The sequence below is a fragment of the Pelobates fuscus genome, chromosome 8 (genome assembly GCF_036172605.1).
Source record: "Pelobates fuscus isolate aPelFus1 chromosome 8, aPelFus1.pri, whole genome shotgun sequence".
NCBI classification, from domain to species: Eukaryota; Metazoa; Chordata; class Amphibia; order Anura; family Pelobatidae; genus Pelobates; species Pelobates fuscus.
In genome coordinates this window covers 46,063,605-46,090,147 of record NC_086324.1, presented here as the reverse complement: position 1 = coordinate 46,090,147, position 26,543 = coordinate 46,063,605, and the positions used below count along the sequence as shown (strand labels likewise).

General features: G+C 38.0%; 1 protein-coding gene across 1 annotated transcript in view; it reads left to right on the top strand.

Annotated features, from left to right (window-relative positions):
• PDE11A (phosphodiesterase 11A) overlaps positions 1-26,543 on the top strand; it is a 443,044-nt gene that overhangs the window by 79,694 nt on the left and 336,807 nt on the right. Inside the window, exon 2 of the mRNA XM_063429778.1 lies at positions 8,409-8,567. Within this exon, the coding sequence (XP_063285848.1) occupies positions 8,409-8,567 (159 nt within the window). The remainder of the gene's footprint in view (positions 1-8,408; positions 8,568-26,543) is intronic.

Here is a 26,543-nt window from a genome sequence, read left to right as displayed (position 1 = left end):
AGAAAAAGAGAAAAGGCTAACTAACGCTGGAGGCACTTGGTTCATGGAAATGTAGAAACTACATCTGAAGTGAAAGGAAACTCGATGAAAAACCACAAGGGAAAAATGTAATATAATTCACAGAAGGAATTAAAACAAGAAAATATGGATGGATTTGTTATTTCCCATCCAAAATACTGTACGTATGCAATGTCATGTATCGGTATATTGAAGGTTACTTATTATTCAAAACTCAGAGGCCCATTTGGGGGATGTAATCCAGGGAGGGCTGGCATCCTTAGGCCTGGCTGGCAAATTCAGTCAAGTGGCCCATTGCACCACCAAATCAGCTCACCATCCATGCCCACCTTTTCCTGGTGTTACAACGGATATTGATGTTATGCTAATCAGTAGCTCTTTGCCATACCCAATCTGCGGCGCCATTACACAGCGGCACTCTGACCTTTATAAAACTCAGTTTCAGAAGCTGGTTCCTCCTGGGGGACCTGAAGATCTTGGATAGGTTTTAACCCATTAAGTTAAAGGGACACTATAGTCACCAGAACAACTACAGCTTATTGAATTTGTTCTGGTGAGTAGAATTTTCTTTTCAGAGAAAATGCAGTGTTTACATTACAGCCTAGCGATAACTTTACTGGCCACTCCTCAGATGGCTGTAAGAGATCCTTCCTGGGTCATGGCTGCCTAAAATGCATCCAAACATTCAGTGTCTCCTCCCTCTGCATGCAGACACTGAACTTTCCTCATAGAGATTCATTTATTCAATTCAGGGCTGTGTTCGAATCATGCTGGCTCTGCCCCTGATCTGCCTCTTTGTCAGTCTCAGCCAATCCTATGGGGAAGCATTGTGATTGGATCAGGCCACCCCTTCTGATTTATATCAGCACACTGCTTGTTTTTCTGAGTCTAACAGCATGCAGATCTACAGCTTCAGGCTTGAATACAGTAAAATTTTGCTATATTTATGGAGGCATGAGGGGCGCAGGTGGGTGGTGTTAACACTATAGGGTCAGGAATACATGTTTGTGTTCCTGACCCTATAGTGATCCTTTAATAGAGTGCCTGGGGGCCTACTTGCACCATAACAACCTCATTTAGATTAAATTGTTATGGTAAACAAGGTTCCTTTAAAAATAACCAATTTGTCTACATCTCACATAATCAAAAAAGTGAATACATTGATAGGATAAAGTGGAGGGATCACTTGTCTTCCACATTGTCCTTCCTGCTCCAATCTCCTTTTCTTTGCCTCCTTCTGACATTGTCTTCTCCTCCTTGTCTCCTTCTGTTCTCCCCTCCTTTCCTTTTTTCTCTCTTCTGCTCTGCTCTCCTCTCCTCTCCTTTTGCTCTGCTCTTCTTTTCTTCTTTTCTCCTTCTGCTCTCCTTTCCTTTCCTTTCCTTCAGCTAGTCTCCTCTCTTTTTCTTTTTTTCTCCTTCTTCTGGGCACTGCGGGCGGGGGAATGCAGGGAAGGGTTGAGTTGCGGCGTGATGTCATCGGCGTCACAGCGTGCTCCGCAATTGGCTGGCAATCAGCACTCTCCGCGTAGCAACAAGACACGGATTGGCCGATTCGGGCTCCCCGAGCAGTCCGTGCCCCCCAGGATCGCCGGGTCCATGACAACCGTTATGGTTGTCATGCCCTGATGGCAGCCCTGGAGACCGTGGCCGTTTTTAAACATGATTTAGGGTGGCTTGGGGGGCAATTGCCTCTCTGCCCCCTTTCCCAGCCTGCCCCTGATAGAATCAAATATGCTCACTGGTTCAACCATTGTCTGAAAACAAGTAGCAGAGAAACAGTTGTAATGCCATCGATCATGTGGATTCAAGATATTTATCAAACTACATTTTTACTTACAAGATAGCCTCCAGACTGACTGTTGAAGTCATGTATTAGAGATTTCTGTTTATCTGCTTTTAGCTGGTAAAACTACAAGAATCTGCAGCATATGTCTGCAGGCTTCCCAACCAACGATTCTCACTCACTACCTCTCCCCTTCTGTGGATGGTGAGATGGGGCACAATTATGTCTAATTATAGGAGAGTACAAATTAATAAATTCTGAAAAATAACTCCGATATCATTCAGGAAAATTATTCTTGAGCATCTCTGGAGCTATTTAAAGGTCTTCTAGTGTTATTCGGCCTGATTCAGATGGGTACTAGAGGATAATTTTTGAAGGACGTTTGCTAAATTTTAGATAGTGCTACATTTTGGGAAATATTTCTAATACATAGCTTCTGAATAGTCTGTACTAGAGAGTTTCAGATATATCTGTTGTCTGGGCTCAGTTTGCACAGTAACATTTCCATTGTGTCCTTTCCTGTTTTCATTCACTTTGTATATGTAACAACCCATGGATGTTGGGCTAAGGTAACATCCCCAGGACGTACTTGAAAACCAGCGTAATCTGAATGTACCTTTCCTGGTTAAATACTTTGCTATTATTGTTATTATTATTATATGTGATTTTATAGAAACTAACATTTCGCTTGCTGCACTGGCCTCGTCTAATTCTTACTTTGACTTATTAGCTAACCGATATGCTTTTGTCAGTTGGGAACTGTTCCCATGCGCACCGCTCCGTGTGTTTCCACTCCAATGATATATAGTTGAATTAAACTATAGAGATGGAATAAATATATTGAAAAATAAAAAATGAAGGATCTATGTGTAGAACAATCTAAGTTGCATGGAAGGGAATGGAAAGAAACTGAACACCCTCAGATACTTCAATATTATTATAAAAATATATTTTCTAGTATAACAATTATACCATTAAAGTAGAACTATAATCAGTATTTGACTTAGAAATAATACGTTTTAGGTCAAACTAATCAAACTGAAAACTATAGCAAACGCTACTCACCCACACTGCTTCCATCAGCAGGCCGCACAGGCCGAATGCTCCATGCGGCCTTGCCGCTCCTCGCTACACAACCTTAAAAGGGAAATAGAAAGTGCTGATTATACTTACCGATTCGTCACCGGCGAAGTGCTCCTCCAAGTTCGTACAGGCCGAATTCAATAGGCAGCTACTTCTTCCCTGCACACTGCTGGACACTGCCCGGTTGAATGGCACGCCCTTAATTAGTTTATATTACATGATGTCACACCCGACATCAAAGTGACCACATGATGTAGGCGACCCCATTATCAAACTTTTTGGAGTCGCAGAGATGACATGGACCAATCAGAATCACATGTGTAAACCTATATAAAGCTTTTTGGGTCCCTTATTCATTGCCCTATCGTGGTTTCTGCCTTGATACATGTTTAGTGCTTGTAGTAAGTAGCTGTTGATGTTTTGATATTAACCTTGGCTTGTATTTGACTTTGTGTATTTTTGGTATCCTGACCCAGCTTGTTGATTTGTTTATCCGTATTTCTAATATCTTGACCTTGGCTATTACTGACTTTGTATTTATCTTTCCACTCTAAGACCTGGTAATACATCTATTTAGAGCCTTTGTTTGTGTTCAATGCCATTTCCTGTTAGTTGGGGTACGACCCTGTGACAAAGATATAGCTGACTTGGAGAATTCTTTACCTTTTGACTATTTCGGCAATAATTCCTGACAATTCACACTGTATTGAATAACTCTGCATAGAGACTATGTATGCGAAGAATGTGACATCTGACTTAATGACATCAAATGCCCACTTGGTTCTACTTTAGAATTTGGATGTAATAGTTGTATATTTGGAACCCAGTATAAGAGAGGTACATATACTTTCTAAAACATAACTCATCATAGGCGCTAGGTTAGACAAGTCCTCAATCAGAGGGTATGTTAAAAATGAGCCTAAGCCTGTAAATATTCTGTAGTCCACATAGACAACAGAGAAGTATATATCCCAAGGATTAAAATAATATGTTTTAATGTCAACGATGCAATTAGTGTATCTTATATTTTCCTTTGATTACAGCATGCAGTATATTTACTAGTCAGGGTATTGTGATAATTTCCACACACTGATCATAAAGATCTATTGTATAAAATAGCAAATGTAACAAAAAGGACATTGTTAAGATTTTTTTCTTTACATTGACCACCAAGTTTTTTCAGTGACAAAGACTTCAGTCCTCTCCAAAGTTACAGTAAAACAGATAATATCACAAGAGGCATATATTAATTACCCACAATTTAAACACATTATCAATAAAATCTCAATAATGCAGGTTACCTATAATATTTTTTTATTTGCACGTGAAAAGTCTAAAGATCAAGAAATTTAAAGCAATAGTGCAATTGTGCTAAATAGTTAATCAAATGTGCTTGGGAACTATCACTAGCACAGAATTGTATATTCCATAAATATAAAGTTATGAAATTTGATAACAATTGAACATTTCTTTGCTAAATTTCTAGTAGTTTTTAATGTGGATAAAAGTAGTAATTCTTTGTTAATGTGTAGTTTTTTTTGTAAATCTTTCTTTTATTGAGGCATTTGTGAGGGGTACAGAATAGAAAAAAGGGGGAAATGCATGGGTAATCATCAAAGTGGATTAGTACAGCAAAAACAGTGTGCATTACATTTCCAGAGTGGTATTGCCTCATTTTTTATGTTTTTATGAGTCAGTAAACGGGAACACAATTTAAACAGGTTAACAGTAGATGCTATCAGACAGGTGTGACCTTATCAACATGAGCAGTTATACAGGAACGTACATGCTGAATGACATGAGCTAGGGGTTAATGTGTCGTTTTGTGTCTCCTTTTTTTGTATCGAACCTGCAGTCTAGAAGATAGAATATTAATAATGATTTCATATACAAACACTTTGATTACCATTACTACTGACCAAATGCTAGAACTGGCATAAGGAATTGCAAGGTATCAATTTAGTTCTCAATTCTACAAATAAAGAACAATGTTTGTGATGATCGGGTTAGCTGTCTTGTTGTCAAGATCCAGTTGCAAGCAGACGGAGAGATTTGTTGAGCAATTTAACCGCAATGTAGCGAGTACAATGCAAAGAATACTAAATATTAAACTTGTACATCATTTTCCTCCACTGAGTTGGCACTAGTCTTTTCCCCCGAACCATCATTATTAAGTCGATCAAGCTTAGAACAAACAGTGTAAGGATATGAAGTCTGTTATTAACAAACTAACCCCCAGATTTCACTGCATGAAGCTCTATGAAACATTTCCTGGGTTGATTTGTATTGGTTTGCAGTGTTTTTGTCAGTTAACTCTTGGTTTTGTTTAGAAATAAGATTTTCTGCCAAAATTGCTTGGAAACATTTGATTTTATGATTATCAAGAATACTTCTTTTTTATCATTAAACAAAATTGATCATGTTTAAATGGTATATGCACATTGCAATATGCATTTAGTCAATAAAAGATAAGTAGGTTTCACCGAGAAAAGTGGGGAATTAATTTAACAAGTCATAGTAATGGAGTAGATAAAAGGGAAAAACAAAAACAAAAAACATAAATGATGAGACAGGAGCAAGTCAGTTTTATTACTCTAATAATGCTAACATATACACAGAATATAGTAAAAAAAACATACAAATGTAGACAGGTATTGCACTTCTATGTAATGATGTAATGGCTGTACTAAGAATTGCTATTATGCAATGTCAAAGCATCTTTAGTATATGGGAAGATATAAAAGTACCCGGAAGTAAGTGTCACTCCCTCCTCCATTTTTTTTATTCTGGAAACTATTGAGTCCATAGAGGGGATTATGGAAGTGCTTAATGTTGAGGCTACGTAACACAACTTGGAAGAGTATAAAGACGTTGTAATACCTTAGGAATGTTGTGATGTGAAGGAAACACATTTCTTTTTAATTAATTCAACTGCATAAGCCCACCATTTCCGCACCACTTTTACATTTTTCTGTGTTTTTCTTTTCGTTTTAAAAACCAGGAAAAATAAAATGAACATTAATAAATATTTATAAATGTTAATTGTTACAGCCAAGACGTGTCTAGATTAGCAAGGCACCCGTAGACACCTACGTGGTACACCTACTGATAGATCTAGCCATAACTATTTATAGCAAAACCTTTCAAAATAATTTATGTGGATTTGATGTTCTACTGTGTTGAAGAATTCGGAACTAAAGAATGAAAAAAATCACAAAGGGTTATTTACTAAAGAGAGATTTTCAAAGTGAATTTAAAATGTAAGGTCAAACTAATCGAACTAAAAGAATTGTTACATTTATTTTCACTTTGGCTCCTGCCTTAAAATTTCAATTCACTTGGAATTCTTAGTAAATAGCCCTGATAAAAATACAATTAACACGGAGCATTATTTGCGTAAAACAAACTGGATAACAACACCATCAATGGTCAGAACAAAACTCCTCTGCATCATTAGGTAGTGCTGCCTTATAGTGATTCTGTTAGCTTCCTAACGCAAAATAGAATAATCACAACAATTTATTGTTATGGCTAACAAAGAGAAACACATTCATAGAGCAATACATACAATCATTGGATCACTGTGGCGAAAACACACAAATGTAGCTGAATTGAAAACACAGGTGATATAGAGATTTTTTTTTCCAATTTGGCTAATTTGGCCAAAAATGTTAAAGTCACTTTTATTACACTTTAAGTGGCAGTCAATGCATTCTTTAGTAAATAACTTTCTTAAAGTCATGACGCAGTAACGTTTTTATGATTCAATAGCTCAGTAATTCATTGGCTTTAGAACGTATTAAATGTCTTTAATATACCTTCATTTAACAAAGAAACATTTAAAAAATCAGATGCATTACCTAATAAGAAATTAATGATTATGCATGACTTAAAGGAACACTCTGGTCACCATAACTACTAAATTGGAATGAAGTTGTTAAGGTGTGATTATGTTCCAGGTCCCAACTTACCTTCAGGGGTTATACCGCTAGCAAAGGGTTTAACCCCAAAGTCTTTAATCAGGCACATGTCAGCTCTGCCCATGAACGTCTGTTTCAGTGCAAGGCTTCAATCAGAAAGTCTCAGACTGGGACGCCACTGATAGGCTGACAGCTTCACCTGATGCTCTCAGCCTATCATTGGCTCTCACCAGAAGTTCAGGGGTAGAGCAGGCTGGCACCAGCTTGAAGCCATTGTGGTTAAACCCAGTTTTAATAAGGTGGTTTAATCCAAGAAGGGAAGCTGGCACCTGGGAACTTACCGTATATACTCGAGTATAAGCCGACCCGAATATAAGCCGAGGCCCCTAATTTTACCCCCAAAAACTGGGAAAACTTATTGACTCGAGTATAAGACTAGGGCGGGAAATGCAGCAGCTACTGGTAAATTTCTAAATAAAATTAGATCCTAAAAAAATTATATTAATTGAATATTTATTTACAATGTGTGTATATAATGAATGCAGTGTTTGCGTATGAGTGCAGTGTGTGCGTATGAGTGCAGTGTATGAGTGCAGTGCGTGTATGAATGCAGTGTGTGTGTGTATGAGTGCAGTGTGTGTGTATGAGTGCAGTGCATGTGTGAGTGAAGTGTGTGTGTATGAGTGCAGTGTGTGTGTGAGTGCAGTGTGTGTGTATGAGTGCAGTGTGTGTGTGAGTGCAGTGTGTGTGTGAGTGCAGTGTGTGTGTATGAGTGCAGTGTGTGTGTGAGTGCAGTGTGTGTGTGAGTGCAGTGTGTATATGAATGAAGTGTGAGTGTGTGTGATGCAGTGTGTGTTTGTGTATGTGTTGGTGGGGGTGGGCATTTTGATATATTATTAATTATTTTATTAATTATTTTTTTATTTTTTAATATTATTATATATTTTTTTATTATTATTTATTATTTAATTGAATTATTATTAATTTTTTTTTTATTATATATTTTTTTCGTCCCCCCTCCCTGCTTGATACATAGCAGGGAGGGGGGCCCCTTCCCTGGTGGTCCAGTGTCATTGGCAGTTCAGTGGGGGGGAGAGGGGGGCTGGCAGAGCTGTACTTACCTGTCCTGCAGCTCCTGTCAGCTCCCTCCTCCTCCGCGCGGTCTGTGCAGCTCCCTCTGTCAGCTCCCAGTGTAAGTCTCGCGAGAGCCGCGGCTCTCGCGAGACTTACACTGGGAGCTGACCGAGGTGCTGAACGGACGGCGCGGAGGAGGAGAGAGCTGACAGGAGCTGCAGGACAGGTAAGTACAGCTCTGCCAGCCCCCCTCTCCCCCGGTCTGTATTATGGCAATGCAAATTGCCATAATACAGACTCTGACTCGAGTATAAGCCGAGTTGGGTTTTTTCAGCACAAAAAATGTGCTGAAAAACTCGGCTTATACTCGAGTATATACGGTAATTCAGATGAAGTTGTTATAGTGCCAAAAATGTTCCTTTAAATAATAAAGCTTAAAAAAAAAAAACAAAACAAAAAAAAAAACAGACAAACCAAGAATGGTTATGTTGTCGAGATCCCTTTCCCACTAACTCTTTTTTCTCTTGTAGGACAGGCGATTCAGTGATGAAATTGACAAGCTGACGGGGTACAAGACAAAGTCGTTACTCTGTATGCCCATAAGGAATAGTGATGGGGAGATTATTGGCGTCGCTCAAGCTATAAACAAAACACCAGGAGGAGTCCCTTTTGTGGCGGACGATGAAAAAGTAAGACCATGCTGCTTATGTTTTAGTAAGAATTAAATGGCTTAAATCTTGGAAGTGTGTTGATTTTATTTTTTTCATTTATTTTGTAACATCAGTATGCATTGCATTTTCATGATTTTTTTTTAGTGCAGAAGACATCACAAGATACTTGTATAAAACTTTAATTTAGGAAAAAGAATGGGCTAGATGTCACATGGAATGTAAAGACAGTAATTTAAGTTCTTGATGTGATTCGGGAAATAAAACATACAAACAAACACAAAAACTAGCAAACAAACAAACAAACAAACAAACAGCATTGAACCGGCAGTATGCAATTTTGAAGCAGTACTCATTAAAACCTTCCAGAACATAGGGTCCTACACATTTTCCCAAGATAACATACAAAAAAAGGTGTCAACTGCGTCCCTGTTGTTGTGCTGGCCACAGTATTTTCAAACATACTTATGCCTTCATTATGGAAGATACCAATTGGTATATTGAAATATGGTTTTAATGTTTATTTTATCAAGGGATCTAAGACGTTCTAACCGTTTTATTATTGCCAAAAGAACAAATGTTCTACTAGATTTGATTGGTGTTCTGTAAGCTGTAAGCTATGCTAAGTTATTTATTAGAGTGTCTATTTGCATTTCCGTGAACTCCACGGCCCTCCATCTCGCATTTAATGTACATTAGTGGCACTGTTTATCCTCATAAACTCAGAGTGATTGGTTAATGGAATCCCACACATTACTATATAATTTCTTAACTTCTCCCATATTTTTGCGGGAGAAATGAAAATTGAGAAACACGTTCACATTGAAAAAAATGTTTTACTGGTGGAGCATATAATCGCTTGGTGTTGCTGCTGAGTAATGTAAAAAAAAAAAAAAAAGGCATCTTGAGTCAAGAATAGGTCCTTTAACCCCTTAAGGACACATGACATGTGTGACATGTCATGATTCCCTATTATTCCAGAAGTTTGGTCCTTAAGGGGTTAAATCATAGTAGTTTAAACGCAATACAACAACAGATGGGGAACTGTTGGTTGAGATCTCCAAGTTTTCTACTCAATCAGGATATTTCCCTAATCTATAATGACTGCAGATTGGTGGATGACACTCGGGATGATACATTCCTTGGTGAAACAGTATTTGAAATAAACTATTTGGACAAAAGTATTGGGACTTCACTATTACACCAACAGGGACTTTTATGATAGAGCAACCGAAATACATAGACATTAGTAGTTGGTCAACCCTTTGCAGCTATAACAGTTTCCACTCTTCTAGAAGATTTTGAAAAGTTTCTGTGGGAATGTTTGCCAGTTTATCAAGTATAGCATTTGTGAGGTCAGGCACTGATGTTGGATGAGAAGCCTGGCTTGCAATCTCCATGACAATTCATGCCATAGGTGTGTGATGGGGTTGAGGTCAGGGCCCTGTGCAGGCCAGTCAAGCTCAACCATTCCAAACTCATCCAACCATGTCTTTATGGACTTTGTTTTGTGCACTTGGGCACAGTCATGCTGGAATAGAAAAGCGCCTATCCCAAATTTCCATTCACTGGATGCAAGGGACCAAGCCAAACCCCTGCAAAACAACTCCATACCATTATCCACCTCCCTTCTCCATCAGACTTTACAGTTGGCACAATTCAGTCAGGCAGGTAATATTCTCCTGGCATCTGCCAAACTCAGACTCACCCATCAGACTGTCAAAACAGATCAGCGGGATTTGTCACTTCACAGAACGTTTCCACTCCTCCAGAGTCCAGTCTCAGGGTGCTTTACGCCACTTGATCCGACGTCTAACATTGTAGTTGGTAATGTGAGGCTTGCATCTAGCTGTTCGATCATGGAAACTAATTTTCTGAAGCTCCCAGTGCACAGTTTTTGTCCTGATATTAATCCCAGTGGAAATTTGGAACTCTTCAGCTATGGAATCAGCAGAGCTTTGGTGACTTTTACGCACCATGCACTCAGTGGCCCTGCTCTATGACTTTACATGGTCTTCACTTTGTGGTCGAGTTGCTGCTGTTCCTAAACACTTCCACTTACCGATAATATTACTTAGAGTATATATAATAGTGACTATGAAACATCTAGCAGGGAGGAAATTTCACGAACTGACTTATTGCAAAGGTGGCATCATACCACAGTACCACACTTGAACTCATTGAATTCTTTAGAACAAAATATTATTTTCAAAAATGTTTGTAAATGCAGACTGCCTGACTGGGTGCATGATTTTATACGCATTTGGTAATCTGTCTGATTTAAACATCTGAATTCAATAATTAAAAGGTTTGTTACAATCTTTTTTTCCATATATTGTAGATTTTCTCAACATGAGTTGGAGTTAGTATTTGTTGAGTTGCCACAAGTGAACAAGCAATATTTCAGTCCCTTGTGGAGCTTTGTCGTGTTTATGGTTCCCACTGCTCACACAACAGAGACACTAATTCACAAAACTTAAAGGGATACTGTAGGCACCAAAACAACTTTAACTTAATGAAGCAAAATTGGAGTATCAATCATGCCAGTGCAGTCTTACTGTTTGATCCACTGCTATTTATCACTCAGTTTATACAACCCTAACCACATCTCAATGTATGTAACTTGCACAGCCTTCCTAAATACTTCCTGTAAAGAGATATTATGCTTAAAATACCTTTATTGCACATGCTCTTTAATTTAGAATGTCTTATCTCTTGCTGTCTTAATAGACTTCTAGAACCAGAAGGAGCCTCCAGTGTGTGATTAAAGTTCAATTATGAGAGCATAAGATAAAAACTTTTAAAGTAAGTTAACATCTGATTAAAAAATTTAAACAGTTTTTTATGCAGGCTGTGTGAGTCACAGCCAGGAGATGTGTGACTAGGGCTGCATAAACAGAAAAAAAAGTGATTTAGCTTCTAAAGGGCAGATAATTGAGCAGTGATACTTCAGGGGCATGGCCTACACACCCAAACTGTTTAATTATGCTAAAGACACTAAAGTGCCTATAGTGTCCCTTTAAATCCCTGGTTGATAACTGGTGATTCAGTTTAATGTACCTCGATGTGTTGGGATTTCCTTATTAGATCAATGTCGTTTCTAAATGGAACCTTCATAACAGGCTGTTGAAGTGTTAATATTTGGAAAGGTCCTTTGTAAAAGCCTGGTAAATTACACACTTGGTGTGTGTAAATGCAGCCGATATCCGCTTTCTGTGAGCGTTCAGTAAGTGCATTAACAAAAAGCTGAATTGCTGACATTTTTTCAACATTTTTTTAAATTGTGATTTCAATGATTCTATGCTCTTGTTTGCTTTTTATTTAGCTGCCTTTCAGGTAGTACTTAAACCAAGCACTTGAAGCCCACCTGCAACGCGTACAGGAAAATAAGAGATTGCCATTCTGTAATGTAACGTGCTTTAAGTACTTGAAGAATGCAGTATGTACAGTACTTCCTTTTCACGTGAACTCCCACTTTTTAACTCTGCCTTTTGTAAACTAGTATTGCTTTCACACTTCCACTTTCATTTATTTTATTCAGTTATGAAACAATTCACAGGCACACATTGTGTCATTTCTGCAGCCTAAATGACAAGATTTTTAAGAGGGTATTTAAGCTTTTCAGCACCTTATGCAATGTTTTGTTTTAATGCAAAGCCAACCGCTTAACCTTTTGAGAGTCGGACGAATGTTTCAAAATCCATTTCTAGAACGATGTTTAACAGTCTGCTGTGACCTGTGGGTGTTCTAGATTTGCCTTAAATTGTATGGCAGCTCTTTTCTTGGGAGAGTTTCTTCTTCCTTGACCAGAAAAATGATATTCCAGCTCTGCCCATAATATGCCCCCATTCTGCCATTTAAGTGGATATCTTCCTCTACCCTAAATATAAATCATACCCACCCCTGGATCTGCCAGTTTCCATCTAAGAGCACCCATCTCTAGAAGACAAAGATGCCATCAGTCACTAATATCACCTTATACTCACTTATACAGACCATTTCGCTTCAAGTTTATTTTACTCCAGACTACTTAGAGTCCCTGGCTTGTCATTAACTTGCAGCCATATTCAGCCATATTTGCCTTCGTCTAAGGCAAAGGAAAGGTTTTTTTACTATAAGAACAATCAGGATGTGGAATTCTCTGCCTGAAGAAGTGGTTTTATCAGAGTCCATACAGATGTTCAAACAGCTACTAGATGCATACTTGCAAAAACAGAATATTCAAGGATATAATCTTTCAATGTAGGGTAATAACTGCTTGATCCAAGGATAAATCTGACTGCCATTCTGGGGTCAAGAAGGCATTTTTTTCCTAGCTTGTTGCAAAATTGTGCTTCAAACTGTTTTTTTTTGCCTTCTTTTGGATCAACAGCAAAAAAACAAATGTGAGGAAGGCTGAACTTGATGGACGCAAGTCTCTTTTCAGCTATGTAACTAAGTAACTATGTAACTATGTAACAATTGGCACTCAACTCGTATGGTAATTTAGCGGGCACGCCTCGTACAAAAAAGTCAAGAGACTTTTTTTTTAGATAAGACAAGGATTGTTTTGCATGTGTCCTGGGGATCCATACTTCAAGGCTTAATGAGTAAATATTTAAACTTTATGAATAACTTTTAGCAAACTGTAAGGAAATAGTACATACCATCGCAGCTGATCTCAGCTTTAATAACTCTAGATTGTTGACGTTCCTTGACTCAGACTTGATTTGAAACGGGAAGCATTGTAAAGCACACCTGTTCACTAAAACTGTCAGAGATCTCTCTGTAACCAAAAGCCATAGAAATTCATTGCAGTTGTGGATTTCTAGAACAAAAAGCTATAGTTTCTATAGCAGCAATATCCAATGTGTTTGTGGTTGTCTAAGGTTTCACCTGCGCAACGTATTTGCAGTCCTGAAACACTGAAAACATTCAATGTAGAAGAAATAGATTATTTTGATTTGTAAATGACACTAAGTGACAAAGACATTAATTGCACCTACACTGGAGGAATCTGTCAGTAAATTATGGAACCGCTGAGAATTAACCAGTGATTTTCAGATTATGTGCTAACAAAAATGTCATTAACTTAGGTCAGCTATTTTGGTCTGAAATTTAAAATTCATTGATCGTTCCTGGACAGTTGCATGTTTAGAAAATTCCTCTGTATATCTTGTTTACTAAACTGGTTTTGAAAGACACTAATGGTGAAAATCTAAGTTTGTGGCTAAACAGCCGAACTTGTAAGAGGGATCAGTTAAAGACAATGTATCAGAGTTGATTTACAAGCTACAATTCCCAGTTTAGTGAATATATATATATATATATAAAAAAAGTAGAAAACGTAAAGTCAAACAAACAAACAAACAAACAAACAAATCAATACATATCTAAGGGTGCAATCATTTAGAATATGCCATATGCTGTGTGTATTGTGTATATTACAATAGGGAAATGTTACACATAAAACAACAGTGACCATTATTTAGAAATTTCAATATGGAGTGAATGTACAGGGAGTGCAGAATTATTAGGCAAATTAGTATTTTGACCACATCATCCTCTTTATGCATGTTGTCTTACTCCAAGCTGTATAGGCTCAAAAGCCTACTACCAATTAAGCATATTAGGTGATGTGAATCTCTGTAATGAGAAGGGGTGTGGTCTAATGACATCAACACCCTATATCAGGTGTGCATAATTATTAGGCAACTTCCTTTCCTTTGGCAAAATGGGTCAAAAGAAGGACTTGACAGGCTCAGAAAAGTCAAAAATAGTGAGATATCTTGCAGAGGGATGCAGCACTCTTAAAATTGCAAAGCTTCTGAAGCGTGATCATCGAACAATCAAGCGTTTCATTCAAAATAGTCAACAGGGTCGCAAGAAGCGTGTGGAGAAACCAAGGCGCAAAATAACTGCCCATGAACTGAGAAAAGTCAAGCGTGCAGCTGCCAAGATGCCACTTGCCACCAGTTTGGCCATATTTCAGAGCTGCAACATCACTGGAGTGCCCAAAAGCACAAGGTGTGCAATACTCAGAGACATGGCCAAGGTAAGAAAGGCTGAAAGACGACCACCAATGAACAAGACACACAAGCTGAAACGTCAAGACTGGGCAAAGAAATATCTCAAGACTGATTTTTCTAAGGTTTTATGGACTGATGAAATGAGAGTGAGTCTTGATAGGCCAGATGGCTGGATTGGTAAAGGGCAGAGAGCTCCAGTCCGACTCAGACGCCAGCAAGGTGGAGGTGGAGTACTGGTTTGGGCTGGTATCATCAAAGATGAGCTTGTGGGGCCTTTTCGGGTTGAGGATGGAGTCAAGCTCAACTCCCAGTCCTACTGCCAGTTTCTGGAAGACACCTTCTTCAAGCAGTGGTACAGGAAGAAGTCTGCATCCTTCAAGAAAAACATGATTTTCATGCAGGACAATGCTCCATCACACGCGTCCAAGTACTCCACAGCGTGGCTGGCAAGAAAGGGTATAAAAGAAGAAAATCTAATGACATGGCCTCCTTGTTCACCTGATCTGAACCCCATTGAGAACCTGTGGTCCATCATCAAATGTGAGATTTACAAGGAGGGAAAACAGTACACCTCTCTGAACAGTGTCTGGGAGGCTGTGGTTGCTTCTGCACGCAATGTTGATGGTGAACAGATGAAACCACTGACAGAATCCATGGATGGCAGGCTTTTGAGTGTCCTTGCAAAGAAAGGTGGCTATATTGGTCACTGATTTGTTTTTGTTTTGTTTTTGAATGTCAGAAATGTATATTTGTGAATGTTGAGATGTTATATTGGTTTCACTGGTAAAAATAAATAATTGAAATGGGTATATATTTGTTTTTTGTTAAGTTGCCTAATAATTATGCACAGTAATAGTCACCTGCACACACAGATATCCCCCTAAAATAGCTATAACTAAAAACAAACTAAAAACTACTTCCAAAAATATTCAGCTTTGATATTAATGAGTTTTTTGGGTTCATTGAGAACATGGTTGTTGTTCAATAATAAAATTAATCCTCAAAAATACAACTTGCCTAATAATTCTGCACTCCCTGTAGAGTGAAAGACAATGGCATATGGTGAGGTAAGTAGAAATCAAATTTATGGGCGTGCTTTATGGTAAAACCACATTGTATGGAAAAACGTGGGCGTCTAAATGAAACCACATTATATGGAAAAATGGGGATCTCTAAAGGAAAACGAATTATATAGAAAAATATGGGCCTCTAAAGGAAACCATATTATATGGAAAAACATGGGCCTCTAAAGGAAAGAGAATTATATGGAAAAACATGGGCCTTTAAAGGAAAGTGAATTATATAGAACATGGGCCTCTAAAGGAAAGTGAATTATATAGAACATGGGCCTCTAAAGGAAAGTGAATTATATAGAACATGGGCCTCTAAAGGAAACCATATTATATGGTAAAAACATGGGCCTCTAAAGGAAAGCGAATTATTTGAAAAAACATTGGCCTATAAAAGAAACCAAATAACATGGAAAAATGTGGACCTGTAAAGGAAACCATATTATATGGAAAAATGTGGACCTCTAAAGGAAACCACATTATATGGAAAAGCGTGGGCCTTAAATTTGATGGATATAGTTACAGTGAGGGAAAAAAGTATTTTATCCCCTGCTGATTTTGAACGGGGAGGAAGGGGTTAAAAACTTACCATTCTCCAGCGCCGGGCTCCCTCGGTACTGGGGACTCTCCTCCCTCTTCTGACGAATACGCATGCGCGGCAAGAGCCGCACGCATTCTATCAGTCCATAGAAAAGCATTTCTCAATGCTTTCCTATGGACGGTAGTGTCTTCTCACTGTGAAAATCTCAGTGAGAAGCACGGAAGCGTCAATGAGACAGCCACTAGAGGCTGGATTAACCCTAATGCTAGGTTTACAGTTCCAGGGTTAACCCTAGATGGACCTGGCACCCAGACCACTTCATTGAGCTGAAGTGGTCTGGGTGCCTACAGTGGTCCTTTAATAAAAAAGAGGACACACTCTAAAGTGCTTTAGGTGTTTGGAGTATTCTTAAAATTATGTGAAACGTTATATAATGTAAATTGTTGTTAAATAAAATTCAGATTTGCTATCCCAGTAGTGGAAGAGGTTTTGGGCTGCAAAATAGTTATTTGTAGCTTAATTTATGCATTTAATTTTATAAGGAAACAAAGGATTTTTGTATCAATAATTGGCTTAACCCCTTAAGGACCAAACTTCTGGAATAAAAGGGAATCATGACATGTCACACATGTCATGTGTCCTTAAGGGGTTAAAGGGACACTATAGTCACCAAAACAACTACAGCTTATTGTATTAGCTCTAGTGAGTATAACCATTTCCTTCAGGCTTTTTGCAGCAAACACTGTCTTTTCAGAAAACATGCAGTGTTTACATTACAGCCTAGTGATAACTCCACTGGCCACTCCTCAGATGGCTACTAGAGGTGCTTCCTGGGGCAGTGCTGCAAAGTGTGCAGCACTGCCATTCAGTGTCTCCACCCTCTGCATTGAGACACTGAACCTTCCTCATAGATATGCATTGATTCAATGGGACTCTATAAGCAGATGCTGACTGACCAGGGCTGTGTTTTGCTTGTGCTGGTTGTGCCCCTGATCTGCCTCCTTAACAAGCTTAGCCAATCCAATATGAAAGCATCGTGATTGGCTCAGACCACTACTTCTGATGATGTCAGCCAAGCAGGCAGATCAGGGGCAGAGCCAGCAGCAGCAGACTGCAATGCAGGTAAGGTTTGACTATATTTAGGGAGGGCAAGGTGGGGCAGGTGGGCCAGAAGCTGGGTTTAACACTATAAGTTCAGGAATACATATTTGTGTTCCTAACGCTATAGTGTTCCTTTAAGGACTACATGAACTTTAATTCACTCAGAAATGCTTAACAGTGTAAAATCCTGACTTTTGGATACAATTCAAGAATGTCTTTCCTGCCACTATCAGGTACGCTTTTAATATCTGTTGTCATTTTTCTATTATGGATGTGGCACAGTTATTCAGACTTTTCAAAAAATATGTTCCTCCTTCTCTTATCACAATTTTTTTTAGATGAAGAAAACTGAAACTGATGATCCATTAGCTTGAGACACTTGCTTGTGTTATTGATCCATGAATGGCAAATAGAGGATGCTTCGAGGTTTGACATTTTGTTGCTTAGGAGAACTCATTCATGTCTATTATTTTCAACTAAGTTTGAAGAAACATCAGCCATTGTAGCAAAATGACACAAGTGATAGACTGATGAATGTAATTGTCCTCCAAGGCCAGCCCAATATCGTTTATACTTTGATTTTGCAGAGCGTAGAGGACTTTGTGATATATATCTCTTTCTTTTCAGTGTTCTTAATACCTTAGTTTGAAACGTAAAGTACATTTCCACTTTGAATTCTTTAGGGATAAAGGATACAATGACGGGCAAACTCTCAAATGTAAAGAGCTATATGAGTTTTAAGTTCATAAAAGTCACATCAATAATTTATATTGATACTCTAAGCACCAAAACAACTTTATCTTAATGAAGCAGTTTTAGTTTAAGTGTATAGATCATGTCCTATTATGCAAATTCAGAAGCCAGAAGTTGCTGGTGGAGTGGAGAATGGTGCTAGTGACAACTTCGGGGTTAAACCCCTTGAGGTTAGACTGCCTCCAGGGGTCTCCTGGCATCCTAACAACTTGATTTCTTCATAATTTTTGTTTCTGTTTATGCCGTCCTATTCACACCTCTCCCGCTGTGAATCACATAGCCAAAAATATATTTGTTTTCATTTTTAATTAGATGTGGCAGCACAGTGTGTTTAATTTAGAAGTTTTTATCTCCTGCTCTTTTAACTGACGTTTAATCACACACAGGATGTTCCTGTAGGAACTATAAGGCTATTGACAGAGCAGAAGGGAATACATACATAAGGGGGGGATAGGGGAGAGGAGCTCACCCTGTTGCTGGTGTTCCCCTAAAGTTAAAACTCACAGTAATACGCACGATTTGTCACATAGTCCTACAGCAGTTAACCTCACAGTAATGTGCAGTGTAAATGTTTGTATCACAGAGCTGTGACTAGGTATACGTCTGGGCAGTTTATATATTGAATTGATTGGTGTTTGAAGTTGTTATAGTGAAAGAGTGTCCAAGTTCTGTACTAATGACATGGGTTAAACCATTTTTATCAGGAAATTTGGGATGTGGCTTAACGCCTGAAATAAAGATGGAGCTTGGACATTTCTTAGACTTTAACAATTGCAATAAACTGAAGATGTCATAGAATTACTATTAAAGCTTAATGTAATATATGCTTTACCGGTACATGGCAAGCTTAAAGTCAATCAATGTAACATGAGCAACTAGGCACATCATTCGAATAATCATATTGTTGTAAAGAATTAAAAGCCTACTAGGGACTAGAGCTCACCCTCCTCTTTTAGGGTTTAGGGTTTCATAAAAAAATTTATTTCAAAAAGAGGCAATAAATAAATATATGATTCAATAATTAAAAGATGTGAATGTTCCTGTTCCTTAATTACTTGACCCATCTTGATATCTGCAGTAACATGTGACCAATGATCAATTGCATGTATGAATTTTAGCTAGAGAGAATTACATGTGTTTGGGTCAGTCTTGGGTTTGGGGCCTCAAGTAGTGTAACATACCTATTTCCCCCTGCCTAACCCTACTAGTTGTACTGATAGAGATAAAAGTAGGGGACCAGATGAAAACTGTGGATGCCAAAATATGATGGATTTTAACCCTATAGTACTCAGAACTAGGAGGAAGGTGGAAATATTTTTTTTGTGTAACAGTTTGGTGTAGATACCACCGCACTAAAATGGACAGCCAAAGTTTGTGAATATTTAATGCAGGCGTCGATTAAACCCACACATTCTTCGTTCTTTGTCAATGAGATTTTATGTGCAGTCAGTAGATATAAAATAAGAGAGAACAGAGAGTGGTAGGAGAAAGAGGAGTGCGTGGGTGTTAGTGTCTGCCTGAAACATAATTAAAGAATAAAGCAAAAATGCCGTAGTAGTGTATCTAGGAAAAAGAAAATTCTCAAATGAAGATGCTCAGAAACCGTATTATTTTATATTTTATACTGTTAACATGACAATTTTTACATTGCATACATTTATTATATAGATTCTTGCTAAATCATATAAAAATAATTGTGCATTTCACGTTATCAGAAAAGTAATACATTTTTTTAAAATCCCCATACGCATTAGTAAATCTTCTCGTTGGCCATTCGATAGGTCCGACCATCATGTACATTCATAATCCTGTCTGGTTAAGTATAATTCTCGATCAGTCACCCGAGATAGGCTGACAGAGTATTACAGGCATTTTAGTTCATTAGCAGCTGAGCTGTGGTTTCTTGTTACTGGTGACAAAGGTAAGTAATGATGTGTGTGAGTGCTAACAGCGTTAATGGCATGGGCAGGAGGAAAGGCATAGTGACACAGTTTAGGTGGATGGGTGATGGTAAGGGTGATTAGAACAGTAGGCGGTGTGGGAGCGCATGTAAAAGCTGCTGATGCTTTATTGGTATAACGATAACATGGATGGTAGGAAAAAAGAGAATGAGTGGAACAAACCATGATTTGTGGAGACAAGAAGACAGATGGTCATAAAATTGAAAAATAGTAGTTTATAGGCTTGAAGTTGCTGCACTTTGTGTTTTCGCTAACAATTAAATGGTCGTATCAGTCCAGGTGTGGATTGAACACTTGATAAGACAAGACGGGTTTGTCCTTAAAGTGCGATTAAGTCAAACTGAAATTGTAAAAAGTGTTGGGGTGCGCAAAGCTGCAAAAAAAAAAAAAAAGTCCAAGAGCAATGTATTGTCAATCAGCATCTGTTAAGACCTGCAAGATATTAGCATCTATGAAAACCTTTACATGTTGAATGAAAATAATACATACATTCCTTACAAATCATGGGAAGGAGGAAGTTAACAAGATAGAAAAAGTAAAAAAAAGACAAGTTGCAGTTGTTTCGAAATAGATAATGGTTTTAGATGGGGTTTTGATAACATTATATAACATTAAACCGTTGCTGCCACCAGTGCTATGATATGTTTGATGAAAGTGTAGATATAACTCAAGGACATCCTTTGAGACCTAAAGAAGGGAGAATTTGCTCACAGCAGGATAAATTGTTCTTCACAGTTAGTGAAGGCATGAATTTAACTGCTTGTAGAGGTTATCCTATTATATTGGACAGGGAAGATATATCTATCTGTCTCTGTGTCTGTCTGTCTGTCTGTCTCTCTCTGTCTTTTTATTTTAAAAAAATGTTTAAGAATATATGCAGTTTTATATAATATAAAAATAGGCTAACCTAGGCTACCAATGTGCCAACTTTGGCCGTACATTTGAAATTCACTTTGAATTAACTTCTTAACAATTAACCATTTTTACTTTGGTAAATAACCCTGATAGCGAGTAAGAAAAAAAAGTATTTTTTAACTTTCTACATAAGAACTTGATTATTACCATTAACTCCAGGGCATGTAATTCCAGTGAAATCAGTACAGGGGTGTACAGAGTTTTTTGAGGATACATAACCTAACTATTTTGGCCAGATATGGGAAATCGACTCTTTGGATAGACGTTGGAGACAGGTAGAGATTGCAAGAAAAGGTCAAGTAAATATTGCTCAGGGGATGAACCAGAAAATGCTTTAGAAGGTCAGGTTCATCAAAAATGCTTTTTATAAGCAAGACCTTTTTAGTATGTGTCTATCTTTATTTCCAAACTTACTTCTGTGTGCTTTTCATTATCTACCAGTTGTTAAATGTCTGGTATGTCATGTGTTTCTGCTTCGTTTCATTACCAGTTTGTCCAGATATGATATGCCAGACACCCTAGTGGAGTAGGTCTTTGTAATTAGAGTTTGGCAGCATTAGGCTAGATTGATAACCGAATAAATAGCACTGCTGATAGGTGAATATAAACACATTGCCCTGCAGACTTCCATGGATGATGAGATGAACTTCTATTTTAACTTCTATTTTAAACTTAGATTTGAGTTGGCAATTGCCCACTACAATAAAATATTTATTGCAAGGACTTAACATGGTGTGTGGTGTGTTGATAGTAGCGTAAATTAAACTATCATTCTGTCTAGCGTAATTTTAAAGAGACACTATTAGTAAAAAATATTATTGCCAAGTTGACCTTTTTAATTTAAAATGCAGTATACATTTCTAGAGAATCGCAGAGCAATGTGGGAGAATGTCCTTTAGGATGTAGAAGGGTTTCTGTAAAAAAAAAAAAAAAAATGGGTTTATTTAGTCCTGTAGTCCAAAAGGCAAGTGTTGTAGGTGGTGTCACAAAAAGAAAACAGACAGAGGAGCCAAAATTGTATGTATATTTTTATAAAACAAAAGTAAAATATATTTTCTCACCTCTCTGGGTGGTATATATATATATATATATTGGCGGTCACAGCCCCGAGTGATCCTATCACAACTAGGACTACTACAGCCTTCACTTTTCATAACCTTTATAGTTTCTCTTTCACTCCTTGGTATTTGTCCACCTTATCATGTTCCATCTTCCTGATGTTATGGTCACTGGGTATTGCCACATCCACCACCTCTGCAGTTTTCCATTCCTTGTCTACCACCACAATGTGACTTACCGGGCTGGTAAGCCACTTCTTGCTTGTCTAAAATACAAACAGTACAAAAATATATATATTTATAACACATGCTCATCAAAAGTGGGTAACAATATTAATTGATTGAAATTACCCTTTAAGAACGGCTTAGATTGTAAGAAGATACTTCTAATCTTTTTTGTAAAAATATAAGAAATACAAAAATAACAAATAATAGTGCAGTATAAAAAAACACCAAATTTTGTACTGGAGGCTAAATTGCACTCACAAGATAGTAATTGATTGCAGGCATGTCAAATATCTTAAAGATGGAAAGAACTTGATCCTCTTCTCTTTTAACCTTTAAACCTACAATGTAATTACAGGACCCACCATTGTGACATGCTAAAAGAACTAAACTGGCTGTCGCTGGAATACAGACGCACCCTTCATCTTTCCAGCCTTGTGTTTAAGAGCTTTTCTGGGAAACTCCCGCCCTACCTGAACAGAATGCTCTCCTCGGCTGTTCCCACCTCCTATAACCTCTGATCCAGTACCAGCACTTTATTTAGTCTACCTCAATACAAAAAGAAAGCGCCCCGATCCTCCTTCTCCTACAGAGCGCCACAATTGTGGAACGGCCTCCCGCACATTTTAAAATCTTCCCCAAGCCTAAAGTCCTTTAAGAGATCCCTCTCTACATACCTCAAAACAGAATGCACGTGTTATGGTTGATTATATATTTCCTACCTGTTCTATGTTAAATTTTGTATATATTGTGTATTAATATTGTTTTTGTATTTTATTTTACAGTAATGTAACAATGCAATGATTTGTGGACCCAGGACATACTTGAAAACAAGATAAATCTCAATGTATCTGTCCTGGTAAAAGATTTTATAAATAAATAAATAGAGAATTCAGAGAGAGACACATACATAGCTTTTATTTAGATTACATTCACAGGATAGATATGAAAATCCAGCATATCCTCAGGGGCCACAATCATAGATGGAAACCCTTTTCCCCCAAAAACCATATACAGTTCAAAACATCAAACATTAAAATACTATAATAAAATTTGAAGTGCTGAATGAGTCTCTATGCCCAACGCGTTTCGTCCTCTCAGGGGCATCCAAAAGTGTATGGTTTGATCTACTCCATTCACCTTTTAAAAGGCCGGTTTCGCGCCTTCCCGAAATGCCTGCAGCCAATCAGGATTCAGCGAGTTAATCCATTTCACCTGCATTCGTTTGTTCTCAAACTTGTGTTCCATGCCTTGTTTTGAAGTAGCATGTCACTGAAGTATCGCGTGGAACGCTCCATGCGTTCCAAATCGCGAACCGGGAAAGGGTTTCTCAAGTCCAAGAGTCCACCAACGTTACAATAATAAATAGAAATAAAAAGAAAAAATTCAAAAGCCTGCAGTGCCCCCTCCCACCCTCCATCCCATGTTGCTGAAGGGGTTAAAACTCCGTCAGTCACTTACCTGAATCCAGCGCCGATGTCCCTCTGCGCTAGGTCAGGCTCTGCCCATGCTCCTCCCGATGCATGCGCATTAGAGCTCCCCATAGGAAAGCATTATTCAATGCTTTCCTATGGAGATTTTGGCAACGCTGGAGGTCGTCAAGCGTAATTACACTCGAAGGATTAAGGGTGATGGGAGTTGGCACCCAGACCACTCCAATGGGCAGAAGTGGTCTGGGTGCCTGGAGTGTCCCTTTAAGCTTATGACATAGACGTTGGGATACCTTAGACATTAGTAAATGTTAATCAAATAGGGGGAGATTCTGGAGCATTGAATCCTGATATTTCATTGACCCCTTCTCCTCTTCGACCAAAAGTTAAAAATAATCAATTCGGTTGAACCATAATGTGATAAAAAAGTTTGGTAACATTTTTTAGGTGCACTTAAAAAGCAGAAGAGATGACTGTACTCTGCGTATGACTAGTAGAGCTGTAGCTGACCACTGAAGTGAACAAATGGCACCTACCTAAATTTGATTGATGGTTGATTCAATAACTTCGGTCATTCATTAATTTATAGACTAATATTTGGATCTGGCCAAAATTACCGGAAACCAAAATTGCATTAATTACTCTGTAGCAGTTGTTTAACACCTTTTTTTGAGAGGAACCCAATGGGTCAATTCCCCTCCATTATCTTGTGACATCCTAATGAGAATGTTCAATTTCCTCATTATTTTTCCAAACATTAGTGCAGAGTGAACATATCTTGCCTGCCCACACTGTACATTGTTAGTAGTAAGTACTGGAGTATTGGTGGAATTGTTTTATTTGGCACAGCCCTTTTGATGTGGCCAAACTGTAGTTGTAGCTTTCGGCACTGCCAAATTGTCTCATGCCATTATGCATCTGGAATTTTAATGCTTATATTGATTACATTTTAATCATCATAATCACCATATGTTTTTACATGTTTTGGACAACATGGACTTGCAAAGCATCATGGGAAATGTAGTCCTCAAGCATATTCCATACCAAAGTTAGCCATCTTTAGTGGATGTAATTTCCTTGAGCATCACATAATCACTGAGGACAACAGTGTCATTGTTTATGGACTACATTACCCATAATGCTCTGTCTGATTTGTTGTTTCTGCACATCTTCAGCACCAAAGCTTTGAGTCACTACGTTTTAGAAAGATAATCTACTTGGTATCCTTGACAGTACCTGTTTTCAGACCCGAATTTCAGTTTCCATTTACAGCTAAGCAGTACAATGTACATTGGTGAAAATATGCCTTCTATTATAACATACTGAAACATCCTGACTTTGCCTTTCACTAACTTCCCTTCACATCACCATAGTATAAAACAAAAACAAAATGTATAAAGGTAAAATGCTATGTTTGTCGAACGCACCCAGGTTCTCAAAAATCAGCTTGTACAAATCTCTTTTAACTGCACTTGAAATAATTCTGCAGTATTTGCAAAACAGTTGCACTTTCCAAACTTTTATTAGAGGTAGCAACTGAAAGCTGTTTATAGTGTTCTGTATAAAGCAGACACGTAATAAATAATGCCTACCCCATCTCAGCTATTGTTTTGTTTTTAAACCAACTAGTGTTCCGTGCATCAGCCTTGCTTATCTCAATTTGAAAATGTACAAAAACTCAAGTGAACTATGTTATAATGAAGGAAGATATAATGAGCATAACCGAATATTAACAAGCATATTACAAAGTAAATATGATAATAACATAAACCTATGAGCGTGTTCCTGACACCATGTAAAATTCTAAAATGTCAGACACAGGCTGCCATTGCCACTTGGAACATTATAGCACTAGGAACACAAACCTGTATTCCTAACAAAATTGTGTCCCTGTCCCTAAGTTTATAGGTCTCTCATAGAAACATAGAATGTGACGGCAGATAAGAACCATTCGGCCCATCTAGTCTGCCCAATAGTCTCTCAAGGTACTAACTAGAGACAACTAAGAACATGATATAGTACTTATTACAAGACCTTAATGTGGCTGGTCTTAACACAAAGAATATAGTCCTGATAGAGTGTAAGGATAACCAGAGACAGGCCAAGGTCAAGGGTAGGAGATGGTAGAATAAATGAGTACACATGGGTACCAAGGTCAGGGATTCCAGAGGTAAGAATAGTTGAATAACAGAGCCACGTCAGCCCCAAAAAACACACTAAATACTATAACACACTCTCGTGTTACTAAGACCATAGCAGGGCAAGGAAGTGATAACAGAAAATAATTTAAATAGGCACAAGTGTGTAGTGATTGGTTGGGGAACAACTGGGATAATTAGCAATGATAAGATGAATGTGTTTAGCCCATAAACGTTTCAGGCTTCTCTGAAATGTTTCAGGAATTCCTCATCCTACATACATGACGTCAGCTTGCACGCACCCTAGTGGGCATGTGCATTAGTCATCAGCCAAATACTAGGATGCGGCAGAGGAAAAGGGGGAAGAGGCACGGCGAGGGCCGAGAGGAGGTATGACAATATCCAAGTAAGAAACATCTGAGCTGGAAAATATTTTCTAATTTGGCTATTTTGTTCCAATAATCTAATTTCTCTCGTCAGTTATCCACAGTTCCTGTGTTTAACGGAAAAAAAAAAACATGCAAGTTTATTATTAAATCATATGTGCTCTTATTTTCACTTTTTGATATTTGATATTTGATATTACTTGTTTTTGAAAATGCTTTACCATTAGGAACATTTTATAAGATAACAATTGTAGATCTTCAGAGGTAACTTCTGTATTATCAAATGTGAACCAATCTAATCTTAGACAACATCAATTTGCTAAGAGCTCTGAGAGCTAGTTAGCTCAGTCATTGGTGACTGTGGGTCTACAGAACGTGATTTGGCGAACCAGGATATAAAAAATTCCAGGT